Source organism: Malurus melanocephalus, unplaced genomic scaffold (assembly GCF_030028575.1).
Source record: "Malurus melanocephalus ecotype Western Australia unplaced genomic scaffold, MMel_1.1 scaffold_708, whole genome shotgun sequence".
In the NCBI taxonomy this organism is placed as follows: Eukaryota; Metazoa; Chordata; class Aves; order Passeriformes; family Maluridae; genus Malurus; species Malurus melanocephalus.
Window position 1 is genome coordinate 16,022 of NW_026623940.1, and position 18,556 is coordinate 34,577.

The window sequence follows — 18,556 nt, forward strand, 5'->3', positions numbered from 1 at the left end:
GTAAGAAGAGGACATGGAACCAGAAGTAATTATCTTTACAGATGGCATTTATACGTTAACTTAAGCAACTGTATTGTCAACGACCTTTGTAAAAGGAAAAAAAAAATGATTCAAGCATTTGCTCACGTTATTACATGCTGCTTTCAGTTTTCACTTTGAAAATACCTTCCTGAGTTGAWGTATCAACTGAGATCTTTACTGTGTATACATGAGCTGAAACACATATTCAGTATTCATTCTTCATAATTTTCAAGTTCAAGCTACTGGAAATGGCTTTGAGCACTTATTTTGCTAGTCTAGTGACTGAAATGCTGGATGGGACCTGTGGAGGGAATACCTACCTTTGCAGATTGGTAAATTATAGCACTAAGTGATGTCTCAGAATGAGCATAACCAGTCTTTTCATATACAGCCATTAGGGTTCCATTGTGTGGAAGGCTGGAACTCTGGGGGGAAACAGAGAAAAGATAAGTAAAAAAAGAAGTTKGTGTCAGTATAACAATGCATTGTAGAATAAATGTGTATCTTATGAAATCCTCAGTTTGTGTTCCAATAGGAAACCAAAGACAGACTAAAATATATCCATTTGATATTTTCTGATTCTAGGCTGCAAGAAATTACCTTCATAAGAACATAAGTGCAAACCCCATGGAATCTATATGGCCTTGAATCAAATGTGGTAACAAAGGAGCCTCCTTCCAGTGAGCACCTTCCAGGGCAGGGCAAGTCTTCACAGTTCCATTGACCCATCAYACATTTACTGCAGAAAACAAGAAATTCCATCTAAGTTTATTCTCTTCTTTACATTCTAAAACCTCAGCTATTTCCTAGTAATAGACTATGTAATTTGTATCACTTTTCATCCTTATACATTCTATGCTTTGACTTTCTTTGTCTTCRTTTATCAGTTGAAGTTGCTCATCTTAATTCAAAGTTGCTGAACTCTTGTGTGGATTGTCAGTGAATTTTCCTGAATCATGAAAGATGATGCCCTCCAAAAGGTTAGGCTAAATTTTCCAATTGTTTGGTGAAGGTGCTCTTCATCCTCTCTTGGCAGTACCTGTTGCTACTCACCAGGTCCTACAAGCTGCTGTCATTGTCTCACCAGGAGCATATGTTTTCCCATTCAGTGTACATGGACATTGGCTAATGTGAACACATGTCCGATTCTTCGAGATATCATCAAGAACAGTTCCTGCCAAAGAAGATAAACAAAATAATTTTCCCCATCCTCACTTAGCACTAGAGTTACTATGGCCTGAGTGCTTTCTGAAATTAGCTCAAGAACACTATTCTTGCACAGCCAGTGCCCAGACGTGGAGATGTAACATGCAGAAAATTTTCTCCTAATTAAAATAAAACTAACTCTTCAAAAGTGACAGTAGCTTTTGGCTACTTTGTCCTCTGAAAGTGCAGTCAATTGTCCTATTTTGAAAATTGAACTTCATTTGAAACAACAGTAATCTAGAATGTTTTTTGGGGGCATTGGTGGGGTTTTGTTTTTTGTTTCATTTTGCTATGAATTCTAATTGACTTGAGAATTTTGAAGAATGATCACATTCTACTTCCTAGAGTACTAAGTCTGGTTTTAAATATGTAGCTCATAACACATTACTTTTGACTACCATAATTTGGTGATGATATTGATGTAAATATCCACATTGGAGGATATTTCAGTTCTGAAATTTCAAGAAACAATGTAAATGTTAGTAATAACCACAATTTATTTAGTAGGTTTATGCTGAATTATTTTAAAGGCAGTTTACAAAATGCCCATATTATTGCAGAAATTCTCTAAGGTATATTACCTCTTCCTGGTGCCCTTAAAGGCTGAATACCTGTTCGGGGCAGGAAATTAATTAAGCTTAATCAATGTATATTTTAGTAAAGAAATYTAAGTAGATGGAATATCATTATCCCATCAGAAATCATGGTCTTGTGAGGGAAACATTTTCAGAGCTCTGCTCCTGCAAACAGTAACCAACCATCTTTATGGATCATGGTTATTCAAGACTCCRGTTACATTATGTTACCTGAGAAAGAGCAGTTCTAGCAGCACAATGCTCTGAAATGCACAGCTAGTTCATTATTAAGCAGTCTATTCCACTTGACTGGATTTATGCAAAAAAAAAAAAAACCATTTGTGTGATCCATTAAGAATATGATGGAATGATACCTTCTGGACAAAAGCAACCATAGGTACAGTGACTGGAACAGCTGTACTCTGGGTTGGAACAGGTTTTAATACACGGAGAACCACATTCTTCATAGATTTGGTTTGCAGAACATTTTCCCACAGCTGCAACAAACAGTGGGAATGTTAAGATTTTTTTAAGTGTAAACATAAAAGAACATTTCATCTATGACCTAGCAAGGAAAAGATCTTCTGATTTCTGACATTAACATTCTTTTATCCTTTCTCAATACTCATTTAATCATCTGAGTATTCATCGTTACCATCATGTTCACTCTGGCTTTTTTCCATTTTTCATGCCAATTTATTGAAAAGGTTTTTCAGAAGCTTGAAGAATGGCAAACAAGCCCTATTGCAGCCTAATGAAATACCACAAATCAGATTTTCTGAAGCACTTCAAGGTTTTACTTCCAATCAGTCATTGTAAATAAGAAGGTTAAGCATCTGAAAAAGGACTACTGAAAATCATCTGTGAATAAAAAGAGCTATGGCAGTTGTAAGGAAAAAGGTTCAAAGACTTCAGGGGCTGTTTAAAAGAGCTCTTTCTTCACTGGCTAATTTGCTAAGTACAATAATAAGAAAACTGTGCTACGAGCAAACAGCCTCCTGTGGGAAATTTGAGAAATTAAGCAGTTTTCYCTTGGTGGATGTTTCTCTGTTTTATTGTCCCTGATCTAGGCRTAGGAGCTGTGTTTTGAGCTTCCTTCTCCTTTGAAGTTTCCCTGCTCCTTCATATGGCTTTATCAAAGACCACTGTTCTCTTTAGAARATAATTTGTTTGATCAAAGACGGTAGAGACATTTTATCAGTTGTTTTATATTCCAGTTATTTATCATTATTCCTCTATTTAAGACATAGAAAAATTAAGTACAGTCCCACATGGAAAARCCATTTGAACTTACAGCAGAAGTTTTCAGTTCTCCAGTTGAACACCATTTGGTGGGACATAGCACATTGCCTGGAGTACTCTGACAGTGTAGAGCAAGTGCAATTGTGTTGTCCTGGCTCACTGCAGTCCTGCATATCGAGCTGGCAACGAATGACAAACCCATCCTTTGGCACACTGCAGGTTGGTGACACCAAATTAAGTAGCTGAGAGCAGATCATGGCCTAAATAAAAAGAGAAAGGAAATTGTTCCTTGATATGAAAGGAAAGTGTTTCCTTGATATGAAAACCACAATGGAGTAACACTGCTAGTTATGATTTTCTCATTGATTTTTTTTTTTATTTTTCCCCCTACGGTTTAATAAAGTGTATTTGACTTAAAATGCATGAGAAATTCACAGATAGAAGGGAATGTAAATCCACTGTACAACACAAGGAACTTGATATATTGAAATAATTCCACTTCTCATATGTTGAAAATCAAGTCACTTTCTGTGCCATCAATCCCCCTAAAACTGTCTGCAAACATTATACACAGGAAATGTGTTKACTCATGGCAATACAATTACAGGACAAACATCCTAGATGTAAAGATCACAAAATTCATTCCTTTTTGAGCAAACACTTGATGCATTTCTGTTGCTTGCATGTTTATATTGCCTGTCAGGCTGCCTACTGCAGTATAAAGTCTCCAAGATTCTCAGGCACACTCATTTTCTTTTTAACTACAGAGGTAAGTGATAGCAGTTGATAGTGGTTGTCCCCATTATCAGTGCTGTTATCTGGCAATATGTTTTAGGCATTGTTAATATCTTCAGGTCTGTACAGCTTATTGTGCCAGGTCTCTAGCTGGCTGATAAAAACTTCTTGAAGCTTCACTGGTTTCCATAATTTCCTGTCATGACCTGCATGGAATTCCAGAAAGCTGTGAGTTAATGCTTTTTGATTTTTATGAGTGATTTAATTCTAGCCTTAAAAATGCCTGTGGGCTTTTATTAAAATGTATTTTTAATGGAAAGAATTCCTTTTCTTTCTCATGTCATGCTATAGAGATGGTGACTTTACCTGTTTATATGGAAGTCAGTTTTATGAAACCACTGCCCTCTCTGTTGTTGATTTCTATCTGTCTTTCCCCAGCTGTTAAGAACTATGCTGCAGAGAAGCCAAGAGGATCTTACATATTTTTTGTGAGGAATGGTGGAAATTGGTATCTCCTCAGACAGGCAGATCTCTGATGGGTCATCCATTTTTTGTAATGCAGCAAATTTATATGTATCCAGCAATTTACCTGGAAATTGAAGGGTTACAATTTGTCATTAAAAAGACTGCATTGATTTGTTTACTTGTTGCTTGATGTGGCAAAACTCAGATTCTACTCTTTGACTGTTCAACGTCCTACTAGTTAATATTCCCAAGGTAACAACTGCCTCTTCTGAAAGCTAGGAGAGAGTGATCCTTAGCACCTGTTTCTAATAGATAAGAGTCCTTATCACGTGTGTGAGGAACCCATCATATTATTCTCAAAGCAGATAACAGAGTGTAGCACAATCATATGAGGGGTACGTTGGTGCCCCGTGGGACTGCTTTACTCAATTCTGAAACAGATCAATGCTGTCACAGTATTCAATTGTCACCTTGACTCACTTCAACTCGTTCTCCTTCCATCTGAAATGTCCTTGTTTCTTACCTTCACGCACAAATTCATTCAATTCATAACCGTCATAGTTCCCGCACATTCCACAGGTTTTCCCCATGTATTTTTTTTCGGCCAAAACCTAAAATGAAATAAAACAAAACATTTTAAAGGATCACCCTAAGTAAAATTATTTATGACAGCATTACCTTTCTCAAGCAAACTCAGTTCAAGCACCAATTAAAGGTGATTCTTCTCATTAATTTCAGTGACATTTTAGAGGAAGAGTTTTGTAAGCAGTGATTTCCCAGTAGGCAAATAGTGATTTTTAAAAATTATTATTTAATAAAAGAATAAGAGTTGAAGACACTACTGGGAATTGAGGGTGGATAATATTCTATGGAGCCAGGGAAAATAATGCTGAATCCTTGCTGATATCTTTATTGACAGAGCATGAATTTCAGGTTTCTTCTCTTAAAAAACTTAAGGTTACAGGAAAAAAATCTATTTCCAGAGGAAGGTTTTTCAGTTCCTATTGTTCTGGAGACTARAGTGGTAGTATTACTATTAGCTACAAACAATGAATTAGTATGAAAATTTTAGATCAGAGGAAATAAAACTATATTCTTTGTAYAGTCAAATGAACTCATCACAGTAGCATTTCCTCTTATATGTGTGACAGCAGTGCTGATAAATCTCCCAGAGAAGTTATTACATATGATTCTCCTTGTTTTAGTAAACATTAATTTAGAATTCAGTATTTATTTTGTAGCAATAATTTCATAGGTCACACTGAGAAGATGTATTGGGGGTTTTGGAGGGAAAACCTGAAGAGATTTAGAAAAAGGAAAGAAACAAAGAAGCTGGTAGAAGCATCCAATGTTTGAAACCAAAAGGTGTCCTGGGGAAGCCCAATAGAAAAGATTGAACTATGTCATACAGTATTAGATTCTACGCAACTTTAAACAACATCTCTTCAGCATTGCAGCTGCTGGAATATCCTGAGGAAAGACTAAAATGTATGGAAGTGTCCACAAATCTCAGCACTGGTGGCTTTAGCTAACTACCAGTGCTGCAAGTAAAAGTAACACGCAAAGTTACTTATTTCAAGAGGAATGGATAAACTAGGAAAAGAATAAATATCAAAATAGTAGATACATGCAAAAGCACCCATTAAGTTAAAAGAATTCTTGTCACTTCAGTAAATCAATGAGAATTTTCTTCTCTGCTCTATGAGAACTTTTGACTCACCATGAGATAGTCATCATTGTTCCACATGACAACCAGTTCCATCTCCATCAGCTTGGCCACCAGGCGGGTGTTGCATCCATAAGGTGCTATTTGGATTCCATTGCTGGAGTAAGGCAGCTGGATGACACTGGAATAAGTTCAGAAGAGAGAAACCAACATCATAGCAAGATTATGCAGGCATTTGTTACTGTTTTGGATATGATACACACACAGTCTGAGTACTTGCAGCAACTTGAAACAGGATTTTTTTTCCTTTTTAGCTGTGACTTTCAAAATGCATGAAAGTTTTTCCTGATTGAAAATCCGTGTCATCAATTTCATAGAAGAATCACCAGAAAATGAGTTGCACAGTGATTCTTTTACTGACATTGTTTGCATAGCACTTGGCTTCTTCACTCGGTTTGGTTTTATTAGAGCATAGTCACACATTTCAAGAACTCCTAACAATAAAGTTTGTGTGGTAGAACTAATGTTGATTATCCTGAAGAGATTCTATGACTTGTTAATATAAGAATTATTGTTACGACAGAAAACTGACAAGATTAGAGAAACCTATAAAGGGAATGTTGTAGAGTGTGAGTGCTTGATGGGAAGCAAAGGGAGCAGAGCCCAGTTAGGCATGTAAACTTCAGTGGTTTGTTAATTCATTTTTGACACAAAGTGGACTTTAGTGCAACTACTGTATAACACCCTGCCCTCTTTAAACACTTCACTCCCCACTCCTGGCAGAACCTTACCCAACATTGCTGATAGAAATGCTGCCTTTCTCAACAATGACAACAGAAGGTCCAAGCTCAATAATGATCCTTGCAATTTTTTTGTCCAGYCCACGGCGGAACTGAATGTTGAAGTCTGGGCTGGTTTCATCACATACAGTTGCAAAGATGTAGTTGCAAGTCCCAGTGAAGTCATACTGGTATTTATCAAAGGTTGAAAAATGGCCTCCACCCCAAGTAGAACAGGAATCCTTGCTCAAAACTATAAAAGAGAAAGAATAATAGATTTAGGACTCTTAAAAGTATATTTGCTCATTCTGATTAGTATTTCAAAAATAGTAGGACAGGCTAGTAAGTTTCTACTCAGATTAATTCTGTAAACAACATTCAAGCCCTCTTTTTTTTTATTTTGTTTTGTTTTGTTTTGTTTTGTAACCTCAAAATTTCATCTCAGGTCAGAAAGGGAAATAATATTAAGAGAGAGCAATATTCTTATTTACTGTAAGCGCAGGAGAATTCCCCAACTTCCTAGCTTGGGAAAAACCCTTACAACTACTTCATTGGCAATGTAACAATTTACCTTCTAATTTCAGTCTGCTAGATCTGTTTGCAAAGGTGACAGCTGCAACTGTTAAAGGACAGACCTTTAACTTCTCAGGCCCAGCATTTACCAATCCATGGCGTTACTGTATCATGATTAATTGCACAACAGATATCCAAAGACAGTCTTTGAAGCCCAACTTGTAATTCCCTACTCTTTTGGCTCTGTGTTTCTGTAACAAAGTTCCAGCCAGTTTTATAAATATATGGCATTTTTAAATCAGTTTTCATTTTAAAGATGTAATCTGAAATGGTTATCTGAATAGACACATTCTTGGATGTGGAAATGAATCAAAAAAAAAAAAAAAAAAACAGATACAACTCCAGCACTTGCTGTTAGATAGTTCTGCACCTATTTACAGCATTTGAACAGTCTCCCTCTGAAGCTAATAATTTAACTGAAGTAATTAAAATCATGTCCTCAGTTCTGTATTTTCAGACTCGGATTGTTGCTTTTCGTTTTTTAATCATTTTTGCTTATGGTATCAGGTGAAGCTCAGGTACCTTAGAATAGATCTTAGAGTCACGAAATATCATGTAAGTTTATCACAGTCTACATGCAATGTATATTTATTGTTTTAGAGCCAAAACAGCTTTTTTAACTCTAAAGGAGTAATCAAAGGATTACGGAATGTAACTGATTTTATCCAGGTCAGGTAGAAAATACTGCTTCCTAATGAGCTKTTGTTACCTGTTGGCAAGAAGTGCTCCTCTTCCATACTTCTGTTCTGTCCTGAAGGTCTGACTGGAAAGTAGGAATTGGCTAAAGGTTATCATCGATCCTTCCTGCCCAAGTCCAGCTAATTTCACATATTGTGTGTGAGTGGTATTGACCACCAAACCCCAGAGTGTGCCAAGGAATGATTACCTGGGGCTGCACAATAGTCAGAGTGCAATAGGTGCCTCTTTCAGTAAATATCAGAGCATGGTCAGAGTATTTATTTCTATTTAAATCTTATCAAAGAAAAATAACAAATGGGAATGTCAACAACTCAAGGAAGTTTAAATCTAGATTATRTGTTTGTCTTTCGAGTTCAGCTTTTATTAAATGATATCTAGAGATTTTCTTTTGTCTACATCCATGCTCTACCGTTTCTCTTGTTAGAAGAACAGACAGAACACAGAGATGAGTTCTCGAATATTTGCAATTTTTTTGTCTGATCACAAGTCTTTTTTTTTGCTTTTAGGATGAACTTCATGTAGCCTTTCCATGCTTATAGTGAATGAGAATTCACCTAATTCAAGCCACCCTTGGTTTCTTCTGCATAAAGAAATGCCTCTTATTATAATTAATTTGCATTTTATACAATTCTTTTTGTTCTACACCTTCACATTTTTCCCACACTGGACAAAGAATTTAATTCAACCACTGATATGCAACAAGCTCTGGAGTACATAGAATCACTTTTAAACTGTATGCAGAAGTAAAGTGTGATATTTTAGTGTAAACCACTAAAATTATTAATTACTAGGAACATTGTCTGTAAATAGAATAGGATAGGAAAAGAATTCAGAATACTAGGACTGATACCTATACTTATTTAGATAGGATCTTGTGAAAATTGTGTGTTTTCAGAAGGGCTATAGCCTTCTGTATCCTGCCTTCTCAGAGGAACATCATGTCCTGTAAAATACAGTATATCATGTTAGCATGATGACTTTTATGTATTCTTGCCATGGACATGGAAAACTAAACGTTTATTGAATGAACTTCAAAGTACCTCATATTTCTTCAGAAAAGGACATGTGAAAAATAGTGTTGGTTCTGACCAAGGGTTGATGTAGCTGTCTGTTTTATTTCCAGAAGAGATTATTAACAGACTGCCCAAAGGAAGATGACCATCAGGTCAGGCATATATACTTCCACAGATATTCATTCTCTCAGTCTCACATTATTTTCAATTCAGCGAATTTTATGAGGCTATTGGGATTTTTCTATTTACGCCTCGCTTGTGCTCTGGCTTCCGAGTCCTTGTCCATCATCCTTTTGTACCAAAATTTTTTTGTAACAGAAAATGCTACAATCACTGCTGTCAAAATTTGCTCTTTTAAATATGAGCTAACATTTTAATGAGATCTGCCTTTCTAACAGTACTTCTTATAGCTAATATTTGTAGTATTTTAAAGCCATAATCTGCTTTTTTTCCCCCTTTGGCRTTGCACATCATTCTACACAAGTAATAGCAGTACCTTAGTATTTGTATTTCTCAGACTCAGAAGGACTAGCACAAATTCACAGTAAATTAATTTTGCATACAAATTTGGATGGATACACACAAAAGCATTCTTTGGGAAAACTGCAGGTAAACTACCAGAAGTGTGGCAGCAGCTGGCACAGCTGAATGTTGAAGAAGAGATCTGTCCTTACTCTGACTCCCCTCTGGCTGCTGGCTATAAAGGTGAGGAATTGTTCATTTGCATAAAAGTTTGTTTCAACCTGAAATCTTAAAAATCATTTTCACAAACCTAATCAATATGAAGAATGAGCTTTATTTAGTTTCCTGGATTTTGCAATATCAAAAGAATCCATATCCTAAATTTTAGGTAATATTAGGCAGTAATAGGTAGGAATAAACATCAAACTTACCACACAAATACCCCAACAGAATATTTCTATATGTGGAAGACTATTAAATTGCTCAMAGTTTTTATCCTAAGGCATCAAAACCTCAGCACAGCACACTCAAGCACTTTCCATTTAGTTTAAAACTTACCAGAGAGAGACAAGGTCATTTTACAATCTTTTTACATGCAAAGTCTTCATTCAGAATTGCTAAAGTGTAATGCTTTAAAACATATGGTCCTTGAGGCAAAGACTTATTTTTATGAAGTCTTTTGTACAGTGTCTACTGCAATATGGAATTGATGCTGAATACAGTTGTCACTCACACTTGAATGCAACATTAAATATCAGGTCACTTACTTCTTTGCAGAGATTCCTTCTGTTTTTGGAGAAAAATGTAGGACCAATAATTTCCTTCAAAAGCTGTGAAAGGAAGAAGACAACACTCTGAGCAAAAAAAAGTTGAATAGTTATTTATTTTAAAGCATGCTACAGGTCAAAGCAAGGCCAGCACATATAAATGGTGTTCTGTCACACAAATCTGAGTGGAAGTTATCATGGAAAATCACATGATTCATATTAAAAAAATTAAATTATAGAAAATCCTTCTGTGCTGGTCAAATGTTATCAAAATTTTCCAGAAATCCTACGCAATATGAGATGTCCTTTACTTTATATTAAAATCCTATGTTACTTTAAAAAAAGTGGGATAAATCCTTTCTTATGTTTTTGAATTCTTGTTTCACCATCTGGGTACAAGTAGTGGAGGGAATAGCCAAAAGTGTGAAAATATGGAAAAAGTATTGTCCCATGTGTTCTTCACAAGAACCACAGGATCTGGGACTAAAGAGTAGGAAATCTTCAGGCGTAGTTGTTGATTTTGCTGCTCACATTAAGGCAGAATGATGAAAGCTGTCACCTGCTCCCTTCCACACATCCCTTCACAAAGCCTGGTTTTGGGAGAAGCCAAGGAATGTTTAGCAAATGCTGAGTGCAGTGTGGGCTCCAAGATGCAGGAATAAAGACCCAGGGTGCTTCAGAAATATGCTACTAATCTTTAAATTTTGTCTGGTATTTCTTAGTCAGTGAGAGCGAGTATCTCGTAGAACCCATGTAATTCTCTATTACATGTTTAGGATCTTTTGCGACATAGAAAATGTGGCAGGTTTCTTTAATCAAATAAATCAGGCCAAATCTACATACATATCTATATATAACTGCAGCTCTGCAGGGTTCTGTTGCTTCCTTAGATACTGCAGTGAGTGGAARCCTCCAGGGAGTTCACCAGCTGTAGCAGACTCTCAGCCAATTCCATGCTGTGCTGCTGAAGGTAAGGTAATGTTTCCCATGTGGTACCTCAAGGACTGCAGGAAAACAGGTGAGGTTCTGCCTTTTATGTAAGGCTAGGTTAAGGCACAAGAGGGAATTTTGGAATTGAGTGTTTCAGCACATGCTTTCACTTTGGATCTCAAATCCAGACATTTATCTCCAACATTTCCATGAGTCTATGGTTCATTTCTTCTCTGAAAAAATTCTTCTGTTGAAAAAAAGATGTTATCTGGATAAACTAATCTAAGTTTTTAAGAGGTAAAATACTATACTGGTATTCTAAATGAATATTTAGACAAAAGGGAAATAAATCAAGGATGTAAGTTTAGTGACAGAAGTGCCCCTAAATGTTCTAATAACTTAAAACAGCATTCATCTCAGACACTCCCAAGTTGTCTGACACATCAGAAAATCATTGTAGATCCTACTCATTCTGCCTTCTCATCTAGAGTAGGTCAGCACTGGCTAGTAATTATTTGAAATTTTGCCAGTGTTTTAGTACAGACTCCATGGTTGACCTGCAACTCAGCAGGTATTTCCAAAATCCAGCACAGTTCTTCCAAGTTCCTAGTGAACCAGGCATCGCAGTACGTACACCACCAAAAAGAAATAGTTTGTTGTTTTCAAGCTAACACTCTTCATTCCTAGAGTTCCTGCTGCCTTTCTTGAACCCCCCTCTGTTTGTTCAATAATTTATTACTGTTGGTTGAACAGTTTTCCAATTGTTACAGTTTAATTCTAAACTTCAACACTACATTAATGGGATTTAGGAGAGTGTAACAACTGCTTTCCAAGGATATTTGATTTGCAGGAATTGAATATATGCTTAAAACATTACTTCTAGTCAGAKCTATTTAGAGAGCTTGATGTAAAGCAAAATGTCTAATAATTAATAGGCAAATATTTTAGATTAGAACAGACAAGTCAGTTTACAAAGCTTGTTTGTTAGCGTTTCAAACTCAAACATCTGAGCATGGCAAACAAAATTTAACAAATACTTCAGGTTTGGTATTTGGATTAAATTAGAACATAATAATCATCCTGGATTACATGGAGGTGTACAAGATTGAAAATAGCTAAGGATTTTAATCCACTTTAACCTTTTGCCCAAAGAACAGCTAATAAAACAAATAGAGAGCCATTTTCTGACTATCTACCAATCCGTCTGTATCCTGTCAGATCAAACTATTATACTAATTACAGTACAGTAATTATTCTCAGCATTTACATTCTTCTTCTCTCACTTAACTTCAAAGAGATTAGTTAAATCTTCCTGGCAATGCTATCATCCATTCACAACCACACAAAATGGCAGATTGTACAGATGTTTTAAGGCCCCATGCAGAAGTTGTATTTTGCAATCATTTAAGAATTTTTCATTTAAAAGGCTGTCCTTGCGTTAAATGAGATGTCTAAAATACTGAAATCTTCCTTACTGACTTTTTGCTATTACTCCAAGAATTCTGTTTTTCTTTGAGAAATGATGTTAAATACTTACTTTGAATTATCTCAATAGAACTTTAACCAGAGTTTCACTTCTCTTGGATAAAGGAAGYTTTTACTTTCAATTCCCATTCTAGTCCAGCTGGTCAGCTTCCTTGAGAATTACATCTGTTGAAGTGCAGTTTCTGTGTGGTTAGCCTATCTAGTTCATGGCAGCAATACAACCCAGTCAGGGAACATGACTTACTATGAAGAAATAAAGAATTTTCTTCCTATACTACWGTTACTATGAAACATCCCTATGGGAAAATACAAATTTATGTTGCAATGACTTCAGTCAAAGTATTTCACATCAGATAAACAAATGAAAAACAAACATTTAAATCAAATCGTTTTGCTTCCAGACAAATAATTTAGGATTTCTGTTCTATAAAGGGTTCAGTTTTTATCTTCTAGGGACAAACAGAAATCTTGAAATGTCAGATGTTCAGGAAAGGACAAGAGCTTTAAAATAAATGACAGAAACCTAAAATTAAATTTAGCAGTGAGAGTACTGCTAGAGCTGTAGCTGTAACATGAGTAATCAGTTGCACATGTTCATGACAGCTTCTCTTCAACATGGAATTGTTAACTCCCCTTGTCTCTTGCAAACAGAGGTCCGAACACCATAAATCAGGGTAACTTCATACTTTGAAAAAAAGTGTCAATGACTTTACATAAACCTCTCAAAAGGATCCATGCACTATTTTGACTACTGAAATAGATAAAGGGGTGAAGCCTCAATTTAATCCATGAACCAGCTTCTCTTATTAAGTAAAGGCTAGAACTATGAGTTTTAACTGGGGTTTAATCTTTTGTAGATTTTTTTTTAACTCAAGCTAATGCATGTTCACCAATTTTCTTGAGTTATCAGTTTCCATCAGAGTTCATATCATATAATCAAATATATGTCCTTACATTTATTTACATTTCTAGCTAGAGATGGATTTAAGGTATGGAATTTGGATACAGATCCATGAAGAGGAGAAATTAATTCCTGGCTTTGATTTGACTCATTTTAGGGAAACAAAATTTGGATCTAGAGTTCAAAACAATGAGCACCCTTGCACGTTGTCCAGTTTTGGAACATACAGATCAACATCCAAAAGTTGTCTGATTTCAAATCTTTCTTTGACAGAAGAAAATCTGTTTTCAGTGTCTCCAACCTTGCACAGCATACTAAGGCCCTGAAATTTTGATACATCCTAAAGAAGAAAATTGCTTTGTAAGAATTTTCTTGACCATGTTTCTAGGATTTTTATCTTTAAATTCAACTTAGTCTTTTGTATGAGAAGGTCCAAGTTTATATATAAATCTTGTGGCTGTGTAAGTGGCTATAGCAATTTTCTATTCGACTGCAAGTATTAGTTTTTAATATTAATATTAATGCATGTATTATCTAACATAGGAAGTAATGTAGATTRAGATCTTGCAGGCAGTAAAACTTGGGGTTAGGATCCATGTTTAGGCACTTGACTTGATATTGGTTACAATGGTGCAAATACAGTGGATGGAGTTACACATGATTTATAACAATACAGCTGAGGTTAGAAATTGGCTCTGAGAGTCTACCAAAGGGTTCAGCTGCTTATATTTTAATTATTTTTGTGCTACAGTTTAAGTCAGTGATTTAAGAGTAATAAATGTCTCCATGCAATTTGAACTATATGGTTCATTAAATACAGTAAATAGAATACAGAAGAAATAAATTTAACTTTGTTTAACCTAAAGCAAGTGAAGTATGCTTTTTAGTAGTTTGAAACCTGCTTTTGAAATTGTAACTGTAATAATTGGTAATTAAAGAGACTACACAGAAGAGAAAAAAAGAAACGATCTCAAGCAATACCAAGCCATGGCAAAAAAGGCTCATTCTCAAAAAATCCATTGAAAACACCACAGGAAGAGTAATGAGTAAGAAGACAGAGTAGCTACAGAGTCAATGGACTTACCTATCAAGCCTTGTTTAGAAATTACACATTCATTTGGTATTCAGGTGGGTTGGATCAAAAAAGTAAGACGAAAGAATTATACTTTTAAAAGACTGAAGAATTATACTGATTAATATATGGAGGAATATATTAAGCCATGTAAAATTTTTAGATTGGAACCTTTTCCCTTTTTTTCAGCACAGGATTCTTTCTATCACATCATTCTTCAAAAAAGAAATACCATCACGTAGCTCATACTTCAATTCGTTTTGCAGTTCACATACAAAGAAAAATTACTTTGACTATCACACTACACAGAAGATATACAATATAWAACTTCAATGATATTACTAGGACACTGCATCATGAACATCTGAAATATGATGGCACTTAGCAGCTTGGAAACACAACAGAAGTCCATTAAAAATATTCCCAGTGTCTAGTCAATGAACTTGAGGGAATAATCCAACAAACTAGTAACCACCTTTCTGAAAAATTTAAAGCCAGATAATTTTATTTCAGTCATGTGTTTATTAAATAACCAATGGTGTTTTGAGATGAAGGAGGAGAAAACATGTAAACTGAATTCTGTAGGTTGTGGGAGAGCAAAACCCAAACCTCATGTGTTGTAACACTACAATGGAGTCTCCCCTTTTTTTTCTATATTTTTTCAGTATTTTCCTTCAAACTATGCACCAAGAGGAACCCAGGCACCTGAGACTTACCAGCGGATTGCAGAAAACTGCAGAAGATGAGCAGTATTAGTGTTGGGAGCATGATGCATGCCCTGCCTGGGGAGTGTTCTCAGTGCTCTCCTCGGTTCCAAGTGAGAAGTGCCACTGCTTCCACTTTCTAGGCTGCCCTCTTCAAGCTTGGATGCTTTATATATAGAATTGCAATGCCCTCTCTCATTCCCACAGCTTGCAGGAATTGCCAAACAGGATCTCCTCTTTATCAAGTTCAACACACCTAAAAGCCACTTAGAAAAAAAGAAGAAAAAAGAAAATGCAAACCTCATCCAGTTCATTATCATTCTTACAAGGTTTTTATAATGGCTTCTATTTGTAACAGCTCAAACACTTTTAACTGCATTTACTGAACAAATTGGGTATTATACCCAAAAGCAAAAAGACAAATAATACACAAATTATGATCACTAGCTGATAAGGAAAGGAATAATATTGGACCAGTACACAAAGTAGAAGAATGAAGTGYAGGAGTTTTGGAAGTGCTGTAAAGACTGTGTGGATAAAAGATGGTAAGACATGAATGAACAGAGATACAGATCTTAGATTTTTTTTTATTAACTCTTCTTTCATTCGCTTTCATTCACTCTCCTGAGTGGTAGTTCATCTCTCCCTTGTGTGATTTTTAAAGCAAAATGATAAACTTTGCCTTGGTAAAAAGGTCTGTCCATGGTACAGCTGATTTCCTGACTATGCAAGGGAGCTAAGTAAGCTTTTGCCCACCACCTTAGCACTGCCAAGGGCAGAGGGCAGTCTGTGTTCCAGAGCAGACTACTGCACTGCGGTACTTTGGCAACTTTCACAAATTAATCTCCACCTCCCTGCCAACTTAACAGAAGATCAATTCCACTACTGCTACACTTGGATCTTTCCACATTATAGGTGAAATGTTGAGTGTGCTGCATAAGTTCAAAGCATCACTGCCACCACTACTTTGACAGTAAAACAAACTTGTTTCAAGTAAAACTTGCTTCAACCTGTCATTTTTCATTAGCACAATAATTATTCGTGGAAAAAATAGTCTTGATGTAAGAAAACTTTCCCTATAAAGTATAAATTGCATGGGTTATGTCTCCTTATGAATCTCTTCGGCCTTTTTGTTTTTCACCTACGCAATACTAAGGTGACCCTTGGAAGAAAGTGGGAATAGATGGGGCCTTTCCCTTGGAAATCTCCGTGCACAGCAGGTGCCTCCTCTGTCATCCACACCTGCATCACAATGACAGATCACAAGCCATGGCCACAGCTGCCCACACTGTGCCTGCCCTGGCACTTCCCTGGCTTCCAGCTACCAGGGGCAGTGCATTAAGGGCCAGGAAGGAGAAAGTGAGGGAAGGTCAGAGGAGAGGAAGGGGAGAGAAAGAAGGGGAGAGGAAAGAAGTTCTCAGAATTACCCCTTCCGATTGGTGGGAAGAAGAACTGGAGAGACAATGGCTTAACATAATTTCCCCCTGACTCAACCTGGTTGTAATCAAAATAAAGATATTGAATTTTAACTGACATAAAGGTCTGCCTTTTTGGTTTTGGGGATTTTTTTTCTCTAATGCTTCCAATTCCTCTTCCCAGGAACAGAAGGTGGATAAAGTATATGGGTGTTGATAATAGAACTGCAACCTCAAATTAAAAAATTTCCGTTGAAAATTTTCTCCATCTGCCTTATAAAAACCCCAAAATAAATTAACAAAATCACTTGTCCCTTCTAAAACCCAGGATCAAAGTGAAAAAATATTAAGTCCTCAAAACAGCTTCTAACTAGACTGATACTATGACAAATACATAACTAAGATTTCACAACTGCACATATCACATTAATTTCTGGCAAAGTTTTTACTAATGAAATCCAAAACAGAATTTCATTTCTTCCACTTCTAGAAAGTATCTTCTTTATGAAGATAAGGGGCTACAGTGCTCCCTAGCAACTCAAACTTGATAACTGATAGTGTTAGACAGAAATGTGCTTTTYTCTGACAGAAGAGACAGAAAAATGTCATCACTGTTGTCAAATAGGATTTTTTTAATATATTTTCATAATCTTTCTGTCAAGCAGTAATAAATTAAAGCAGCTGACATCAATGAGCATTTCATTACTTCCTTATTTGAAGATTCTGGGCACTTGAGAGCATCACTTTTACCATCAAAGTTAGCAGCCTGAGACATTATGGAACTGGTTATAGTTAATTTTCCTGTTCCATTACCATACCTTCAAGCTTTTCTCTGTAGCATTTATGTTTACTGAAACTTTTTATGTCTTTGTTATATGAAGCTTAAAATTCTCAAGGAATGCAAATACTGACAAAAGTTATTACAAATATTCATCCAAATTATTGTTGTTTTCAGTTCTTTGTATTTGTAGCAACATTCTTAGCAGAAGTCATTCTATCTGAGGAGTTAGGAAAAAGATATTATCTTCTGCTATTCTGGAAGGAATTTCAGTAAATCAGTCTAAATACTTATGATTCAGCAAGTTATTATTTTATGGAGACATCCAATAATGATGTGAATGCAGTTAATCAAAAGCATCCATCTACAACYSCATTTAAGTCAGGACTTCAGACCAAGACAAAACCATTTCCTTGGCGATATGAGAAGTGACTGMGTTTGCAGTACACAGATAATTATTTTATGTGGAAGAGCTTTGTGAAAACAGTCTGTCCAGCTGTAGTGAGAGAACAATGCCTCAAATTAATGTGGGGGTTCCCCCCATTTAATAATTGATTTAGTAACAACATCAGCTGTCAGAAACTGCTGATGTACAGGAGAGCAGAAATTGTTGTGGCCATATTTAGCAGCCAATAGCAGTTTCTCAGTATTGCAGTATAGTTTACTTTTCAGCACCATGTACACTTCTGGAAGATTTTTGAAATGTCAAAGGAAGTTATGTAAGCCAGATATTATGCAAATTGAGAAAGTTATAACACTTTAATGAAGTAATAGAATATCTTGTCTACAGTTTAATTACTGTAGGAATTTTTAGGTATATCAATTACAGAATATTTTGGCGCTTTTATGAAGATCATTAAGAAAACATTCCACTTCCAGTAACACACTCTAATATAATATACATTGTTTATTATTTTAGCAGCCTTGCATATTTTTTTTTATAAATAGCTACATATCTTTTTAAAGAGTCAGACCAAAATACAGCATTTGATTAGCCCAAGTCTCTGTGGGTGTACAAGTAATTTCCAGCTTTGGAAGCTTATACTTGCAAGTTTCCATTGCTATTGA

At 35.8% G+C, this 18,556-nt stretch overlaps 1 protein-coding gene across 1 annotated transcript in view; it reads right to left on the bottom strand.

Annotated features, from left to right (window-relative positions):
* The window catches only part of MUC6 (mucin 6, oligomeric mucus/gel-forming), a gene marked incomplete at its 3' end in the record, with an annotated part of 31,300 nt that extends 15,941 nt beyond the window's left edge, over nt 1-15,359 (bottom strand). Inside the window, exons 1-11 of the mRNA XM_057384413.1 lie at nt 15,308-15,359; nt 10,204-10,266; nt 6,702-6,942; nt 5,965-6,091; nt 4,768-4,855; nt 4,259-4,368; nt 3,097-3,304; nt 2,177-2,299; nt 1,075-1,195; nt 622-760; nt 342-446 (exon numbers count right to left, since the gene is read on the bottom strand). Coding sequence (XP_057240396.1) covers nt 342-446; nt 622-760; nt 1,075-1,195; nt 2,177-2,299; nt 3,097-3,304; nt 4,259-4,368; nt 4,768-4,855; nt 5,965-6,091; nt 6,702-6,942; nt 10,204-10,266; nt 15,308-15,359 — 1,377 coding nt within the window. The remainder of the gene's footprint in view (nt 1-341; nt 447-621; nt 761-1,074; nt 1,196-2,176; nt 2,300-3,096; nt 3,305-4,258; nt 4,369-4,767; nt 4,856-5,964; nt 6,092-6,701; nt 6,943-10,203; nt 10,267-15,307) is intronic.
* Between the last annotated feature and the right edge of the window lie 3,197 nt (nt 15,360-18,556).